The 18,059-nt window shown below is 43.7% G+C and overlaps 2 protein-coding genes across 2 annotated transcripts; one reads left to right on the top strand and one right to left on the bottom strand.

The window, feature by feature from the left end:
- The first annotated feature begins 2,786 nt into the window (after positions 1–2,786).
- LYSET (lysosomal enzyme trafficking factor) lies at positions 2,787–11,622 on the top strand. The gene is made up of 2 exons (XM_081866593.1): positions 2,787–2,971; positions 10,747–11,622. The coding sequence occupies exons 1-2, from the start codon at positions 2,802–2,804 to the stop codon at positions 11,156–11,158; spliced, it is 582 nt and encodes a 193-aa protein (XP_081722719.1). The 5' UTR covers positions 2,787–2,801; the 3' UTR covers positions 11,159–11,622.
- Positions 11,623–16,021: 4,399 nt separating this feature from the next.
- GON7 (GON7 subunit of KEOPS complex) lies at positions 16,022–17,925 on the bottom strand. The gene is made up of 2 exons (XM_081867289.1): positions 17,646–17,925; positions 16,022–16,520 (listed from the first exon to the last, which is right to left on the bottom strand). The coding sequence occupies exons 1-2, from the start codon at positions 17,830–17,832 to the stop codon at positions 16,399–16,401; spliced, it is 309 nt and encodes a 102-aa protein (XP_081723415.1). The 5' UTR covers positions 17,833–17,925; the 3' UTR covers positions 16,022–16,398.
- Between the last annotated feature and the right edge of the window lie 134 nt (positions 17,926–18,059).

Raw genomic sequence — 18,059 nt, 5'->3', positions numbered from 1 at the left:
CTTTATCCTATATGGTTTATTTACACATATATTTACAAACTGAGCCTAATATGGAGGAGTCCACAGCATTCTTAGCCTGAGAGGTTCTGGCTTCTTCCATTGCTTAAGCAGACCCAAGCATTATTCTCAAGCCTTGCTCCTTGCCCCCCCTCCCCCTCCCTTTCACTCCTCTCTCAGGAGTCACACATGACTCCAACACCCTCTGGGCGCAAGGGGGCGGGGCAAGGGTCAGAGAACAAAGGCATTGCGCAGCCAACCCCCACCGCCACTGGGGCGACCCCAGCTCCGAGCGGAGGCTGTTGCGCCCTTCTGGCACCTCGCTCCCCAGATCTCAGCCTAGCAAGGCTGCTCGGTGTGGGGACGCGGCGTAAATGAAAGTCACTTAGCTCGGTTGCTTTGCTTGTGTTTTGAAACAGGGCGCCTGTTTGTGCGTGTTGTGTTTTCCTGTGGAAAGTTCCACTTGGCCCCCACCCTACAAATCCAGTGGGATGGAGTCAGGCTTCGTCCCCCTCCCCATGGCTCCCAGCCGCTGCTCAGGATGCTAGTGTTGGGAGGCGGGTGTGCAGCCCGCTCAGAGCCAAGCGCGGCACCGGGGAAGCGGCGCACCCGCCTCCCAGCTGGCTGGCCATTTTGTCACCCCCTTCATTGATGACACCCAGGGCGGCCTACCCCACAGGCTAACCCCTCCAAGGTAATTAAAGGTAAAGGGACACCTGACCACTAGGTCCAGTCGTGGCTGACTCTGGGGTTGCGGCGCTCATCTCGCTTTACTGGCCAAGGGAGACTGCCTACAGCTCCTGTGGCCAGCATGTGGCCAGCATGACTAAGCCGCTTCTGGCGAACCAGAGCAGCGCACAGAAACGCCGTTTACCTTCCCGCCAGAGTGGTACCTATTTAACTACTTGCACTTTGACGTGCTTTCGAACTGCTAGGTTGGCAGAAGCTGGGACAGAGCAACAGGAACTCATCCTGTCACGGGGATTCGAACCGCCGACCTTCTGATCAGCAAGCCCTAGGCTCTGTGGTTTAACTCACAGCACCACCTGCGTCCCTCCAAGGTAATTAGACTGATTTAATTAGCACCATCTTGGCCTAATTAGCTCTTAACACATGCTAGTTTCAGAGGGTTTAAGACTGTCTAATACACAGGTCTGGCATCCCGTTTTAACACACAAGCTCTAATTAAATCCTAACGTTTACTAAACCCAGGCATTAAGCGCCCACAAACCTATAACAATAAGAAGAAATGCTTTTCTTATGTACTTGGGGGCGGGGGGGGAAGCAGAGACAAGGAACTAGATCCAGTCCACTCTCCTTGGGTGGGTGGTGGGGTATCATATGAGATAAGACAATTCAAATGTAAGCCTGTGGCTGCAATGAAAGACCCAAGAGCACACTCTACCTCTTCCTTTGCAGCTTGCCTTCAACACTTTTAAAATTTGGCAGCTTTTTCTGTTGCCATGCCACCTGACAGCAGTTGTCAGACAGGTGGGAGTGATTGGGCTAAGCCGCATTGTGCGTCAAATGGGGACGCCTGCAGGTGTAGTTAGGCTGACATAATGAGGTCTGTAAGCTTAATTAGGCTGGAAGTTCCCCTGCAGTGGGAAATTGGCAAGGAGTTTTGGTTGCTTATGTATTTCATAAAATTTAATGCACAGCTTGATTTTCTTTTCTTTTTTTAAAACCACCTCAAACACTTTGCACAAAAGATAAAACAATAAAATTGTGTGTGATGTTGCAGTCCTTTGGTTGGTAATTTTTCAAGCCAGTTGCTCAAATTGTGATATCTGAGCTGGGCTGGGCTTGCTTGGTATGTGGCTCAGGTGCTGAGTTTGAAGTGTTGCTTGCTGTTTCTACATTGTAAGAGTAAGTGTTGCTGAATCAGGATTTTTTTAAAAATCTCTTCATGGCGCCCAGCGCATGCTGGTGCAAACAGGCAAAATTTGTGGCCTGATCGCAACTTGGCGGCTTGGCGCTGTTGTGAACCAGCAGGTATTTAAAACTGAAAGTTTTCGAATGGTCTCCCACTCTCCTATTCAGTACTGTACAAAAACAGAAGCCACTTTTTCTTCTACATTATGGGATGGGGTGGTAGAGAGTGACTTAAGCCCGTGGTTACTGATCTTGCTCAGGAACGCGTATGTGTATGTATGTGTGCTTGGATAAAGAGCGAGTCTGCCTCAATGAAGCACTAACGACACTTTTCTTCTCTCAAACTGATGCATTACAGTGAAGTGAGGCTACGGCTGCTTTCCCTTCCAGCCTTTCGCTCCTACTCCGCAAATGGCAGCATTCAAACAGAACCCGGAAATGGAGCTCTGCATTACTAGCTCTTTACCCCTTTCCCATTCCTGGGATGGGAGAATGGGGTGGGGGGACTTAAGACATTTTATTCTGTTTATTTATCTGCACGCCTTAGCGAGCAACGGTCCTGCTCTTTGCCTGCAGCAGCCTTAATTGCTATGGGAGGGGGGAATGCTAAGAACAAAACAAAAATTATTTCCCCTCACCCCACTCTTTCCAGACTTTCCCCTTGGGTGGTTGACAAGAGGGCGGGGGGGACCCCGAGGCGGCATCTTTAAAGCGCCTGGATTTGTTTTCCATTGCCTCCCAGCAGCTGCCGCCTCTGCAATACGAAGCTAACACACCTGAGGGGGGGGGGGGGCAAGGGTGTCGAAAACATCCCGGAAGACACGGTGCGCAGACCAAAGGAGCCGCGCCCCTTTGGCGGCGCCTCCGCAGCCCGTAAAAGCGGGAATCGTCGGCTAAGGCAATTCGACCCTCCTCACGTGACTGCAGCCATGTCGCGCGGCACCGGAAGCAGAGCTCGGAGGAGGCGGGCCCTGGAAGGGCGGCGGAAGGGGTGGGCTCTGAGAGCGGCTCGGCAGGAGAGGCGGCGGGGCGAGGAGGGTCGGGCCGCCCGCGCGCTCTCCTCCTGGCTGTTCGTTCCCGTGTTTTCCGGCGGAGGAAGGTAAGGGCGAGGGAGGCTGAGGCGGGGAGCGCCGGAGAGGGGCCGGGGCTCTAGGCTGCTGCTCTGTTCCTCCCCGGCGCTTTGCACCGGCTCAGGGACACGCTCGCAGCCGCTGGCGGGGCAGCTCGGTCCGTAGAGCGGGAGGCTCGCGGGTTCGAGCCCCACGTCGGGCAAAAGGGCATTGCCAGGAGGCTGAGCTAGATGACCCCGGGGGGCCCCTCCCTATCCCACGATTCTGTGTTCAGCCTGACGAGGAAGACGGAGCGCAGCCCTGTCTCGAATTCAGTCTGAGAGCAGGGACGTAGCCAAGGGGCACATTCCTCCCCCGTGTGCAAAAATCAATACAAATCTGAGGTTCTGTTCCCCTCCCTCCACAACAAAAGCCTGCCCCCACTTCCTAATAAAAATCCCATTCCTGAGAGAGAAAGAGGCCACTTTGCTTACATTTGCTTTGAAGTTCCCTACTGGAAGCTCTTTACCCCCATTGCAAATTAGGGGGGGGGGCGAGGACAACGACACTTGCACACCCTCCCTCTGTTTAGAAGCAGTTTTGCTTGAGTTATTATATTCCCATCCTGACTTTCTCCCATAGGAGGCCAGGGTAGTGAACGCACAAGCAGCTAAACAATAAAAACATCCAAAAGGTTGCATTGTACGTGCCCAGAGGCACTCTTATTTATATCTCAGTCCATATCCGTGCTGGGTTTTAGGTCAGATTTAAGTTTTGAGGAGTTATGGGGAAGAGGAAGGGAGCCCTTGGGAAAGGTTTAGAAGGAAGTATGGGGATGAGGTACTGTCAGCCTTTTGAGGAAGGCAAAATTGGGAGAAGTAACTCTCTAGGGTTGGGGGAGGAATAGTGCTGCGCAGACCGTTCCTCCTCTTAATGCTTGGGTTGCATTGTGTTTGTGGTTAGCGATTTTTAAATTTTTAAAAAACCTATTGTAATTTGGGTATTGAATGAGTGATACCCATGAGCTTTCTATGCAGTAGAAATGGGTGTGGGATATGAATAATTTTAGGCAGTTAGGTTACATTGAGGAAAGTGAGGGGAGATTACTATCTCACTTTAGGAAGTGGAATCATTTGCTTGGGTTAAACTGAAAAAACTTTGACAGACTTGAGAAGCTGTCTGACAGATAAGATAAAGATGCTGCTATATCAAATATAGCTCTAGTTCTTTAGATAAGTATTTGTCTTCTTCAGTGAGCATTCATATGGAAAGGCTACTTCAAAATAGGTAGGTTGAAGAATGTGGCTGCTCTGGCACTATTACAGAATGCAGTTGCTGTTGACCTGATGGGCAGAGGGGGCACATAATATGGTAAAGTGGTACGTTTTATTCTAGTGTCAGTGGGCAAGGTGAAAATCAAACTTTTTAGCATAGATGGCTCAGTCTCTTACTTTTGCCTGTTACGTGAGGCTTTAAGCTTTATTGAAAGAATGCAGGTGCACGTGTAATAAAAGTAAAGGACCGCCAAGGACCCATAACTGATTTTATCATGAATAGATGGTATTGGTTAGGGTAGTGTCAGCTGCAGAACAACGAAAGTAAAACCAGGATAATTAAGAATGTCATGATGTTTCTTCTTGCCTTTCTTTTCTGCATTCTAAAATTCCTTTGACGTCTGGTGTTGATGATACCGGTGTTATAACTTGAACAATATTCTCATTAGTCCAATCTTGGAGACAAAATGATCTGTAGGTGAACCCAATTGGGGCAGGAGTTTGTTAAAAAGGTGAGCATCCTAATGGTATTGCCCAGGGACAAACTGCTCAAGGGACAGATATCCTGTAAAGTCCCTGCAGTGCTGGCCTAACATGTTTGCTTTGTGTTGTGCTGGTGAAATGAGCAGTGTGCTGCCTCCTAAGCATTTGCTCTCCATTGGAAACAGCTCGAGTTGTAAGATTATGCTATGTATTTATGATACTGTAAACGTGCCAGTAGTTGCAGGGCTGACACTGACCCTTTCCCCCAGTACAGAAGTGGGGAGAAGACAATTTTCCATTTGTGGACAGCTGGCCAATTTTCAGTCAACTTCCTGCTGCTCATGGTTGTTAGGGTTCTTGGGTCTGATCCAACAAAGTACTTACAATCTTAAGGATGAGTGCATAGTTCAGGTCACTTAATAGATTTGTCACACCTTAACTGATGAGTGATCCTGAGTATGTACTCTAAAACACTTCAGTGGAACACAGCTGAATGGATAGGTCTCAGCCATAGGTGTCCTTATGTATTTTTTAGAACTCATTTGTTACTTTTGCAACTGTTCTGTAACTGTTTTGTTACCTTTTGTACATTATCTTGGGACATGCATGGAAAGAGATTAATAATAACAATACTAGCAAGACAAAGTTTCTAGTAGAGAAAGAAAAGTGTACCATGCAAGGACTGAATCCTGCTCACTTCAGCTCTAGTCAGTAGGGCTAAGTTGAGTTTCCAAATTCGGCTGCTGCAGTATACCATTTCCACACTGTGATAAACAAGTTGCCACAGGTTGCACTAAATAGCATCATGCACATAAATGAATTTCTCATTGTGGCCTATCTGAAATGCTGCCTTTTAAATGTGTTTCTCATTCCTATAGCAACCTTTGCAACTGAAAGATGTATGCCTAGAATTGCTACGCAGATAAAACTGGCATGACCTGCACTGCAACTTATCAGAGTGCCTGAGTTCCCAGTATATTTCTTTAATTAGTTGCGCTTCAGAATTGCCCTTGAAACAACATTTTTTGCAAAATTGTAAATGGTCTTTGCAGCTATGCAAGCATACCGGTAACTGAAAGAGGCCTGATGGGCAGGTTTCATAATGTCTTGTGTCCTGGGGTGGTGACTGCAGAGCAAGGATGGCCAAAGTGAACTTTCACTGGATCATCTTGTGTTAACAGTGTCCACTTTGGTAATGAGATCCTTTCGCAGCAGCTTGTTGTAGGTCTAAATAAATAGACACATGGGAAGATAGGAATTGAGCTATTAGTCATGCTAAGATTAATCTTGCCCAACATTCAATTTCCAAAAGTTGCTGGCTAGATGTCTTTGGGAGCTCAAAACAAGGGGTGGTGGTGGATCTGCTGTCTTGGTCACCCCCCGCCCCTCCGCCAATTCCATTTAGCATTCATATGCTGCCTCTGTCTATAGTGGTGTCACAGCTATTGTTGCTAATAGCCATTGATAGATCTGCCCTCCCAAAAAATCCAGAACTAAAACAATTAAAACATGTCTTCCAAAATTCTACCAGACCTGCTTTGATTATTGCCCACACACTATCTTTAACTCTTTAAAAAGGAAGAGTTCAAAAAACATTCAGTCGCAAAAAGCTGGCTGCATATTCGTGGCTCCAAGTTCATTGTGGTCATGGTTTGAAAAACAAGGTTCTAAAAAGACTTTTGGTTTTGACATTTACAAAAATCTGGCAGGGAATTCTCAAATATGTGAATTGACTTTATACTGTAGGTAACAGGCAGCCTTTAGTGTGTTGGTCTTTAGCGTGTTGCTCAATCCTGTTGCTTATTCCTAAAGATTTGGGGATGGCCAGTGGTTGAGGGGAAGTTTGGTTCTACATATTATTTTTCTGACTAAAATGTGCTTGTAGATCTCATGATAATGACAGTCACATGATTATTAGCTGGCAGTTGTATGTCACTTTTGTGGCGAGAGGGGATAGGTGGTGTAGATTATTGGTAAAACAAGTTCTGCAGCTTGCACTTGTTAATTCTTTATTTCAAGTACAGATAAGTTGTAAAACTCTGTTACTTAATGTTCTTTACTTTCCTGAGTGGTCATAACTGTATAACTCTGCCCCTGGACTTTAGTTTCCCTTTGATAAGATGGATCACTGAAGATCTATGGGGCCTTTGTGATACGCACATTTACAAATACAGTGGTACCTCAGTTTACGAACTTAATCCATTCTGGAATTAAACCGAAACCATTCTTAAACCGAGATGCACTTTCCCTAATGAGGCCTCCCGCCGCCAGTGCCCTTCCACCGTTTGGATTCCATTCTTAGACTGAGGTAAAGTTCGCAAACCGGGACACTACTTCAGGTTTTGCAGAGTTCGTAAACTGAATTGTTCGTAAACAGGACTGGCAACAAAGCTGCTAGTCTTGTTTCAGGATTGCCATTATACTGAAGAGCAAGAAGTGAGCTGCACTACAGAGTTTACAGTACAGTGGTACCTCAAGTTACATACGCTTCAGGTTACAGACGCTTCAGGTTACAGACTCCGCTAACCGAGAAATAGTACCTCAGGTTAAGAACTTTGCTTCGGGTTGAGAACAGAAATCGTGCTCCGGCGGCGCGGAGGCAACAGGAGGCCCCATTAGCTAAAGTGGTGCTTCAGGTTAAGAACAGTTTCAGGTTAAGAAAGGACCTCCGGAACGAATTAAGTACTTAACCTGAGGTACCACTGTAGTTTCATTTTGGATTTACAGTAGTTTCATTTTGGATGGAGACTTAGGGAGTTTTTGTTATTCATGTTAGTTGACAAATATTATAGTTTTGCTATTCTTGTTTTAATCAACAAGTTATTTTATGATGTATTAAATATTTCCCCCTTATAATGTGTTTGACAGGTAGGGAGTTAAGTTCTAATAATTTTCTGAGATGTGTGTGTTAATATTTTTGTGTACCCAGCTACATTATGGAATGTCTTGTCTGCTCTGGAGGTTCAGCCAGTCTCCCCTTTTATCCCCTTCCATTGGTCGATGAATACCTTTGTATACCTGCTGGTTTTTTGCTGCATTTCCTTAGATGCGGTTCTGTGTTGTGGACTGTTATCTTCCATGTTTGTGTTTTCTAATTGTGTTTTATTATTATCATGGTTTCACTTCATGTAAACCGCTTTGAGAAAGGTGTTGGCCTCAAGGGCATAGAAGTTTTAAGAGTAATAAAAATTCAGCAGACTGCATGCCAGGTGTGCTTCAGTTTTAGCAAAGCTCATGGCTCATGGTATTCAACTAAATTTTACCCCAAGTAGACTCATTGGAATTAATGAACACCACTAAGCTGGGTCAATTGATTTCAGTGAGTAAAACTTAAGTTGAATACCACAGCATGTCCAAATTGGGACTTTACACAAATAGTTTCCCTACTTCTCAGACAGGCGTGTCATTCCCCCCTCGCGCCCAAGAAAGGTCAGAAGAAACTTCCAGTCATCAAACAACTGATCATAATGGATGGTTTCCCCTTCCTCTTTCCTTCTCTGCCCCCTCAACCAGTGACTATTTCAAGCACATGTTACAGTGGGCATTTTGCTTTTCTTGTCTGATGCAGTCCAGTTCTTTGTGTCTAGATCAGAAGATGAAATTAAATGAGATAACCTTGCACCAGGGATATCTTCTAGCTACAATAAATCCTGCTTTTGTTGCAGGCTTAGGGACCAGCCAGGATGTCTCCCTGCTACTTGTTCCTCTTTCAGTCAAAAATGAGAAAGGAAAAGTTGCAACTTGTTCTCCTTGGGGAAAGAGGTAATTGGTAGACTGTTCTTATCACAGGCATCAAACTTCATTGTTCTGTCATTTTTGCAGAAGACTGGATAAACTTGGAAGTCTAGTGTGGTATTTTGAGAATCAGAAAGCAAGAGGAAGCACACAGCAGAATGGAGAACAGTTTTAAACTTCCTTCTTAACAGTACTGTACTTAGCCAAGAAAGCAGATTTTTCTGGGTAACTACCAGCCTAAAACCATTAAGGTTCAAAGCACTAACCCAGTAGTCTGTTTCTTCTACATGCGAGCAGCCACAATATGGGATCAGGCACATGGGCGTGGAAAGACTGGTGAGAACCACACGCTACAAAGATAGAGTTGCTGTGGTTTTTTTGACTGCAATGATTCAATGAAGTGATGAAAGATTTGCCCTGAGGGGCTCCATGGAGCCATGTTGGCTGGATAGGAACAAGTATTGCCCTGAATTTAAAAAAAAACTGTTGATGAAGTTGTTAGTGTATTAATACCAGCAGGGCCAGTGGTCAGGGATGACAGGAATTGTAGTCCAAAACCAACTGGAGATCTTCTTCATTCACTTGTAAGCATGCCCATCAGCGTCAGGGAAACGTTTGCAGCCCAAGGACCACATTTCCTTCTGGGCAACCTTTCAAGGGCCACATGCCAGTGGTGGGCAAAGCCAAAAGTAAAAGTGAGCAGAGCAAAAAAATGTAAATCTTAACTCTTGAGTGGTAAGCCAGTTTCTTTGTCCTTGCACACAAGCCCCTCCTCTATCCAGAGAAACAAGAAGCATTAGGACACATTCCAGCCATGCCAAACACTCGAGGAGGGTGTGGCTTAGGAATATATGTGACCCGGGGAAACTTCCAGGAGCCAAATAATAAGCCCCTAAGGGGCATGTGGTTCCCCATCCCTGATGTACATGGATTTTTTGGAGGGGTGCATGCTCTTGACTGCAGATGTTTACTGAAAGCCATGTAAGTCCGTTTTAAATCTCATAAGTGATATTTTGAGATTTATGCAACTCTCATAAAGTGACAGTTAAGGAATACAGCTGCTGTGTCTATGGTACTCCTTACATGGTATAATCCGCCCCACTCCGTCAGAGCAAGGTGCATAAGTTTAGGCTCCAAGTTCCCAGAGGTGTGAAGGCCCAGAGGAAAACCAGGGAAAAATGGGAGTGGGGTGGGGGCATGGCTTTTCCCCTTGGTCTTCACATCTCTCCTACCTCCTCCCCACTTGTGTTAACTGTCTGGGCTGGAGGGCCAGTGTTGCAATCTATGTACACAGGCTTTTGCTTCCCACTCGGTTTTCTCAAAGGACGCTTACACCAATTCTTACTCCCTTTTCCACTCTGTAAAGAGTGAACTGTGCTACTGAAACCGTCAAGTTTGTGGTTGGCTGGTAACTCTCAGGTTTTTGGGGAGGGGCTTAGGTCAGGGGCACGGCATCTAATCTGCATGCAGTCAGTTCCAGGTTCAGTTCCAGCATTTCTAGGTAGGGCTTGGAGAAGTTTCTTCCTGAAATCCTGGAGAACCACTGCTGACCAATGCCAACAGTGCTTCATATTTTTGCATGCCACCCCAATCTCTGAGTGGTGCAAGATTCCATCATTTCCAGGCACTTACCTGGGGTTTGTGTTTCCTTTTGGAAATGAGGCACAGTGGAGACTGTGTTGTCTTTATGATATATGGTTTATTTACACATATACATAGCCTGAGCCTACGATGGAGGGGTCCGCAGCTTCAGCACCCCAAGAGGGTCTTGCTTCTCCCATAGCCACAACCCTGGTTTTGAACAGAAACCAATCATTGCTCTGCCTCTCCGGCTTTCCAGCTTGCTGCTTTTCTTCTCTGCCACCATACCCTCCCTAACCTCTCTCCTCTAAACCCCGGCTTGATCTATTGAGGGAGGGGGCCACCACCCACTTAACATCTCGCACACCCAGCCCCTTTGATTAAACTGGAATGTTGGGAAATAATGTAGCCTAACATGGCGGGATAAAAACCTGATTAATAAGCAAAATTAAATTGGCTGCACTGCAGAATAAATCTTTGAAGATTGCAGCTTACATCCACTTGGGATCAGTCTTCAAAACCAACCATCTCATCATCTCTTTCACTTCTGCTGAAAATTTAACACCCTGTCTTTAGCATTTTGCACATTACATTTCCTACTGACATCTACTGGGAGATTTTTTTTTGGGGGGGGGGAGCAGAAACAGCATTTGCCCAGTAACACTTCAGCTACACTTAGAAAATTGTTTCCTGTAACATGGCAAGCTGATATTTCTTTAAGTGCTTTGATTATCTTTTTCCTTTTTTTTAAGGTTCAGAGCATGGAGAATGATGAACTTCCGTCAGAGGATGGGATGGATTGGTGTGGGATTATACTTAATAGCAAGTGCGGCAGCATTTTACTATGTCTTTGAAATCAATGAGACTTACAACAGACTAGCACTGGAGCATATCCAGCAACCTCCTGAAAAACTGAGAGAAGAAACGACCTGGATGCACTCCTTAAAAACACGGCTGCTGTCCGTACCCTTTTGGCTGTGGACTATTATCTTCTTGATCCCTTATTTGCAAATGTTCCTGTTCCTTTATTCCTGTACAAGAGCTGATCCCAAAACGGTGGGCTACTGTATTATTCCGATTTGCCTGGCTGTCGTTTGCAATCGTCACCAAACATTTGCAAAGGCCTCCAACCAAATTAGCAGATTGCAACTGATTGACACTTAAACCCATCTGCATTTCCCGATGAACACTTTTAGATAACCTGAAGGATCTTGGCTGCATCAGTTGAACATACAAATGGAATGTGAAATTCTTTTTCTCCACGTTAACTACTGAATAGAGCATCAACCTATTTTTTGAATAAGTTGACTTTGAGTATGGGTGCATTCTATTTGGTGGAATAACTGAGCTTTCTTTGAGACTCGAGGATGACATTCTTCATATTTGCCTTATAATGCAGAATTTCTACACTCCTGAAGTTTTTGTGGAGAAAACCTATTTGAAACCTTATTTCACTGTGCACCCCCCCCCCCTTTATCTTCAAGCTTCCCTCAGGAGGAGGATCATTGAAAACAGACTTTTCCTTTGTTATAATGTGTAAAGTTTGGAATGATCATAAACTCGCATTTAAGATATTGTGCTTTCTCCTTAAATAATGTTGCACTCAATAAAACAGGGCTTCGTTCACACACGACTAAAAGAAAATGAGCCCTTTGTTCATTTATTGTTTTTTTGACTTCCAGTTCAGTGTAAGTTGTTAGGCCAGTTATTCAGAAACTAATTTTCCATATATGGGAACAAAAATGCAAAAATGCAACATGTGCTATACGTCAAATATGAAGGCTGTGTGTGAGAGGGGAAAGAGACAGAGAGAGCCGCTCTCAGTTTTGCTTTAAAATGCATGTGAACTGACAATTAGTTGCTGTTCATGTGTTAGGAAATTATGGCACTCACTGCATTTTCCTCCCAGCAGCGCTCAGCAATTAAAACATAGTAATTCAATGTTCATTCTATTATGTACATTGCTCTATCCAATAAAACAGCCATCAAACGTTAAAACCAACATCCAAACCACAGTAATAAACCCAGAAACCAACACCAATTTACCAAGTAGAAAATTCTCAGTATTTGCTAATACAGAAAGTAGTTTTATAATGTAAATGTTTCAGCAGGAGCCGTTTTATCTACATTATTTGCCTAATGTGAGTATAGATATCTGCATGATCTAAGTCTCTCCCCCCCTTTTAGTAAAGTACTTCAGATATACCAGTTGTCCTTCTAATTGCATGGCATCTGAGGGGAAATGCAGTTAACTGCAACTGAGATGATGTACTTTAGCATCCTCCTGTGGCCTGGTTTCTATCAAACCAGAGGAGGTTATTCATTTCATTTGGTATAAATATGAGTACATTACTAGCAACAAATCCCAAGAGATGTTAGCCCTGCTAAGTCTAAGCACTTTATTTGCTTGACTAATTTAATGACTGCCATAAAAGTGTTCTACTCTCTCTTCATTGCATGCTCCTTGCTACAAAATCACTAGTAATGGCATAATGGGGAAAAAAGCAGTGGGAAAAAAATCCTTTGCCTTTTTAAATTTCATGACTTCTTACAGATTAGTAGAAAGACATTTGCAACCTCCCTGTCTACTCTCCCATTATATATATATATATATATATATATATGTGCGCACAGTTCACTAGTAAAATCTTGTTTTTGGCTGTCCAGGCAGATCAAATTCTTCTGTCTACAGCTGAACAGGGAAATATTGAATGGCTGTATATCTCTGTTGTATCCATTGTGGCTGCTTGAATCAATTGTGTACCTAAAGTTCAGTGTAGCTAGGTAGCCGTTCAAGTAAGCAAGAATGGTGGGTTTTGAATTTGTGGACCTAGTCAGGCACATTCCCCATTTCTGTCCAACTCAATATTTCCCCCACATTTTCTACAATTTTAGGGAAAAATTAGGTTAGTATATAGAGTTTATATGCAGTGCAACTCATTGCACAGTCAGAAATGTATGGCATTTTCTGGCTGGTATTTATTAGAGCGATATGTGACGCTAAGGATTTCCAGGGGGAAAAGTGTTTTCTAAATTGGATTTCGTGTGGACCTGATTTGGATGTAACGGGAACAATGTTTTCATTTCTGTGGACTTTGCCCTTTAATATTGCTGCTTCATACATTTCACATGAAATCAGCTCCTCTGAATAGTAGAGCAGTTAGAAAATTAAGCCTGCAGTCACTATAAGTGTGCTTGTAAAAATTGTTCCATTAAATACAACTCCCATATGCAGCAGCCAGTTCATCACAGGCATAACTTTTAAAAGGTTCTTGCTACATCTTTGTTATAGCACCTACATGCTAGTAATACCATCCATGAACATGGACTGTGTCAAAAGAGTGCTGTTTTGTCAGGTGGGCCATCTGAATCTGTTTAATCTTGCTATTGGCTTACTGAACATGGCAGTCATACTTGTTTTATGGAACATACAGTAGTCTGGTGAGAAAACCCAGGCCCCAGCATCTAATAAACTTGGTTGCTACTTCACTGAGACATAAGAAATGCCCAATAGCCCAAATGGAAGCACTCATGCCTCTTAGAAACAAGGTGTGACTGCAAGGCAACTGGAAGCTCAGCTTTAATTTAAGAAACCTTTGCATTAACACTGACCAGTGCTACCTCTATCATCCATGGCAGATTCTTGACAGCTTTTGTGATGGATTTGAAGACTAGTATTTGAGCTATTTATATATCACTTCTTCACTGAAGTTATTTTATTTCTACTCTGAATAATACTAAGCCACCCAACCTATATAATCTGAACTGTGAGAAAAACTTTGGAATGGTAGGTCAATTCTCTACAGATTCACTTATTAGCCAGGCGTCCCTGGAACCAGGCAGGAGGAAAGCGAAGTCCCCTTGGCCTGTTTGAGCCAACGTTTTTTCCTTGTCAACGCAAAAACAAATCTCTTGCTGGAACATTCACACAAGTCTTATAAATTACTGTCCAGATTCTTTTGAACTGCACCAAATAATTACTTTCTTGGTTACAAGCCCGTGCCTTGTTAGACAACCGGTCTACTAATTGGTTGCTACAACTCAATAGAGCCTTTATGCTACCAAGGAGCATAAACAATTGACATGCTTTTATGCATAATTTGTCTATTTATATGTATGTACAGACCCAGTGCCCGTGGGTGCCAGGCTGGTGATCCATATGTTTTGAGGGGGAAAGGTTTTTTTCTTAAATGATAGGTACTTTCTTAACCTGTGGAGGGGCTTTTTGGGATGGGGGAATGCTCAAGCATGCTGTGTGTCCATCTTGGATATTTTTCTTGGTACTGGGGAAGACTTCCTGTTACTAGATAGCAACAAAATGATGGTGTTTGTGTGGAATCAGTATTATGTGTTCTCCACAATGAGGACAGGCGGGACACAGTTGACTTCCCACAACAAGCGTGAATTTGGCCAGGATGCGGGGAGTAGCATGACCCCATGGCAGCCATTTTGAGACTGGCACCCGCAGCACTTGCATACTGGTCCAAAATGATTGGCACCCCAATTTAAGGTTATGTCCAAACCCTGCACTGTGACTGATTTTAATTATGGTTTATTGAAACAAGATTTTATAAGCCAGGTTGAAGTTGGCTTCTTTCTGTAAACCATAGCTTTGCCTAGGTTCAGACATAATGTTAAAGTGTTGTATAGAAACAGAAGCAAAACCATTTATCTCATCTTCCAGAGAGGAAGGTGACTGGCATGAAGCATAGTTGTGTAATACTAAACAGTAGCTAGCATTGCATCTGAGTGACAGCAGTTTTAATGCATGTCATGGAAAGTAAACACTTTGACAGCATACAGTTCATGATATATTCTACTTCGTTGTATTGTGAATGCTTGACGCACACGCCCAGGCACATTTTTTTGGTTTCCAACTGTTTATTAACATGGGAAACACATTTAAATGTCTTTGATTTAGTCATAGATTACAAGTGTAGTCTTTGATACATTTGTTTGAATTACTTTTGAGTTATTGTTCTGCCCCAGGCTCTTTTAAAAGGATACTTAATTTAAATTTTTTTTAAATCTACCACAGAAAGAACTCAAAGTATTATTGAAATGTAAAATTCTCATGGTCTTTCATTTTTAGGTAATGCCATAGACAAACGTCACATTAGAAGTTGTCCTTAAGACAGGAGGCTCTCAAAACTCTCTACTCCCAGGGTTCAATTAAAAGGTGACAATTACGGAGGTCCATCAGTGAGAAATAATAATAATAATAATAATAATAATAATAATAATAATAATAATAAAAAATTATACCCTGCCCATATGGCTAGGCTTCCTCTCTGGGCAGCTCCCAACAAACACAATAAAACATCAAACATTAAAAACTTTCCTAAACAAAGCTGCCAAAATGGAGGTGCAGGGACAGAATCAGTCATATAAGCCTGTTGACTATTACACATGTACCATCTTGCTTGTCTTTTCACCCTCCATTGAATACTTTTTCAGAAAGCATTCAGAGATCGATCTTAGTTGGCATCACTTTTGACATCACTAGAATTGTTAAGAAGTTTTAATTTTTTTATCACTCCAATGAGAGGATTAGGATATACATAACCACATGCAGGCAGTTTAGCACAATCAGCTGGCAATTGTGGACACCATTTTCTATTGGTATCTAATCCATCTTGGGAAATTGCTAGATTCTTTGCTACAGCAGTTTCCTACTGGAAATGAATTCTATAGTTCAACTTTTCTCAAGCTAAGTGCAGCTACTGGAAATACTGTGATTCAGCTTCCCCATTTCAGGAAGAATTTGCTCTAAGTGACTTAAAATAGAAGAGGCTCTTTTCTATTTTCCCCCTTTCCACCCCATATATTGCAAAGTATTTTTTACTCATAATTTCTTCTCCCGTTCTTCTTTCATGTTCATACCTTATTTCCGCTTCCTGTTCCGAAGTGTCATCACTTCCATTCCTCCTGCCTGCTCCTTTTACATTCACTTCTTTCTCTTTTAACAATCTTTCCCCTCTATTACTTCCTCACTTTCTACTCCCAGTTTATTTATGAAGAAAGTCATGAAAATAAACAACTCTTTCTAATTTATTTCAATACCACTACTGGCCCTTTCCCCTCAGAGAAGGGAGATCATTCTTTCTTATATACATGGTCTTTTACTTGGTTGCTTCAGTATTTCACATAATACTCCACAAATGAGCTTTCCTTTTGATTTGTGGTAACGGTAAATAATAAAAAGGACAGTGCATTTCTAGTTTAAAAAGTAGCCCAGAAGTTTCCTCGGGAGGAAAGTGTCTAGAAAACAAAACTCAAATTCCGTAGAAAAAAACCTGCTGTTTTCATCAGGACTGTTTTAACAAAACATCCCAGAAATTTTCCCAGAGGGAAAGTGTGTACATATGATTAAACTCAAGTTCAGTAAATGTTTGTAGTTTTCATTAGGACTGTGTTTTTATTCGTTTTAATGGTGGTCCGTCAGCACATGCTTTGGCAATGACATGATTTTCTTCTTCTTCTTCATCATCATCATCATCATCATCCTGTTCATCATCATAATCACCTAAAAGAAAAAGATTTCATATGAAATCTGCTAAGATAGCTAAACTATTTCCCCATGAATGCCTACACTTAACTTCTCATTCCATTTGCTGAGTTTAACTAACATTTTATGAGGCTGGGTAGCTCAGTTAGTAGAGCACGAGACTTAGTCCCATGGTTGTGGGTTTGAGCCCCACATTGGGTGTAAGATTCTTGCACTGCAGGGGGCTGGACTAGATGAGCTTTGTAGCCCCATGCAACTCTACCGTTCTATGATTTTCAAATTTTTTAAATTTTATTTTGGTGTTGCTTGAACTGGGTATAATAAGTCAAGAGATACTAGCATTTGAGTGTACTTTTGCAAGAGGCATGTTCAAGAGTTAGAAATGTATATGCAAAGTGTTCGTATACAATGGATGGGAAACTTGTGTGGCCTACCAGATATTGGACTACAACTCTGATCAACCCCACTGATAAGACAGTTTTCTGAGACTATGGTAACTAGTCCAAAACTTTAGGTCCTCACCAGATCATACAAGAGGTATATAAGCATAGACCTGGTCTGCACATGCAGAATTACATGTTGAGAATAAAGTGGTATAGACTATTGGAATTCTCAAATGGTATTGAACTTAAAGCTCAGGGTAAACCCAGGGACATCAATGTAAATTAGCTAATTATGCCTATTCTACATTTTTATTTTTTTGATTTCACAGTCATAGCATTGTAGAGTTGGAAGGGACCCTGAGGATATTCTCGTCCAACCCCCTGCAACCCAGGAATATGCAGCTGTCCCATTACTGTACAGGCCCTGAACCTGCAACCTTGGCGTTATCAGCACCACGCTTCAACCAACCCTTTGCCCTTTCACCGATTTTATTTATATGCCTCTTTCCCACAACGAGCTGTGCCCAGACATTCAAAACAGAGGACAAATATACAAATACAAACATGGAGACATGTCAGTAAATTCAAAATAGCCAAAATAAGAACCGAAAGGCTTTGTCGTGGCATCTGAAGAGGCTCCACCTGCTGCTGATTTCCAAGTACCCAAAGGGGCACTTGGCTGCTAGGAAGCAGGACGAAGCCTCTTTCCTCTCCTCTCGGGCGAGGCGGGAACTCGTGGCCGAGTCCGGGGCCTCCTCACCTCCAGGCCCGGCTCGGTCGCCGGCGCCGCTCTCCTGCTGCACCAGGGGGCCAAGCAGCGCCGAGACCTGTTCCCGCAGCTGAGCTAGGCCGCTGAGCAGGCCCCGCAACTCTCCCGGCGGCTCGCAACGGACCCTCAGCGGCCGCTTCCGCCCGTCGCGGCCCGTCAATTCCGCCCGCAACTCCATCGCTCCGCTTCTCTTCTGCCTTTCCCCCGCCCTGGAAACAGACAGCCAATCCCTAACCGAGGAGGCGGCTTTTCCAACCGCCACTCTGGCCCCGCCTACCCAGCGCACGCGCCTCACTCAACAGCTCACGAGCCGTTTCATTGTCTTCTCCTCCCGCCTTCGTCTCCTCCCCCTTTTGTGATTGGCTTCCGGAGCTCACGTGGGCCTCGTTGGCGTCGCGTGAACCT

This window comes from Podarcis erhardii, assembly GCF_964252035.2.
Source record: "Podarcis erhardii genome assembly, chromosome: 1".
Lineage (NCBI taxonomy): Eukaryota > Metazoa > Chordata > Lepidosauria > Squamata > Lacertidae > Podarcis > Podarcis erhardii.
Note: the sequence above shows the minus strand (reverse complement) of the source record. Positions and strands in the feature narration are given on the sequence as shown.

Excerpts from the sequence above, each read along its gene's own strand:
- LYSET (XM_081866593.1), top strand. The coding sequence starts at position 2,802 with ATGTCGCGCGGCACCGGAAGCAGAGCTCGGAGGAGGCGGGCCCTGGAA. Across the intron at positions 2,972-10,746 it reads GTGTTTTCCGGCGGAGGAAG|GTTCAGAGCATGGAGAATGA; the intron begins GTAAGGGCGAGG and ends CTTTTTTTTAAG.
- GON7 (XM_081867289.1), bottom strand. The coding sequence starts at position 17,832 with ATGGAGTTGCGGGCGGAATTGACGGGCCGCGACGGGCGGAAGCGGCCG. Across the intron at positions 16,521-17,645 it reads CGACCGAGCCGGGCCTGGAG|GTGATTATGATGATGAACAG; the intron begins GTGAGGAGGCCC and ends TTTTTCTTTTAG.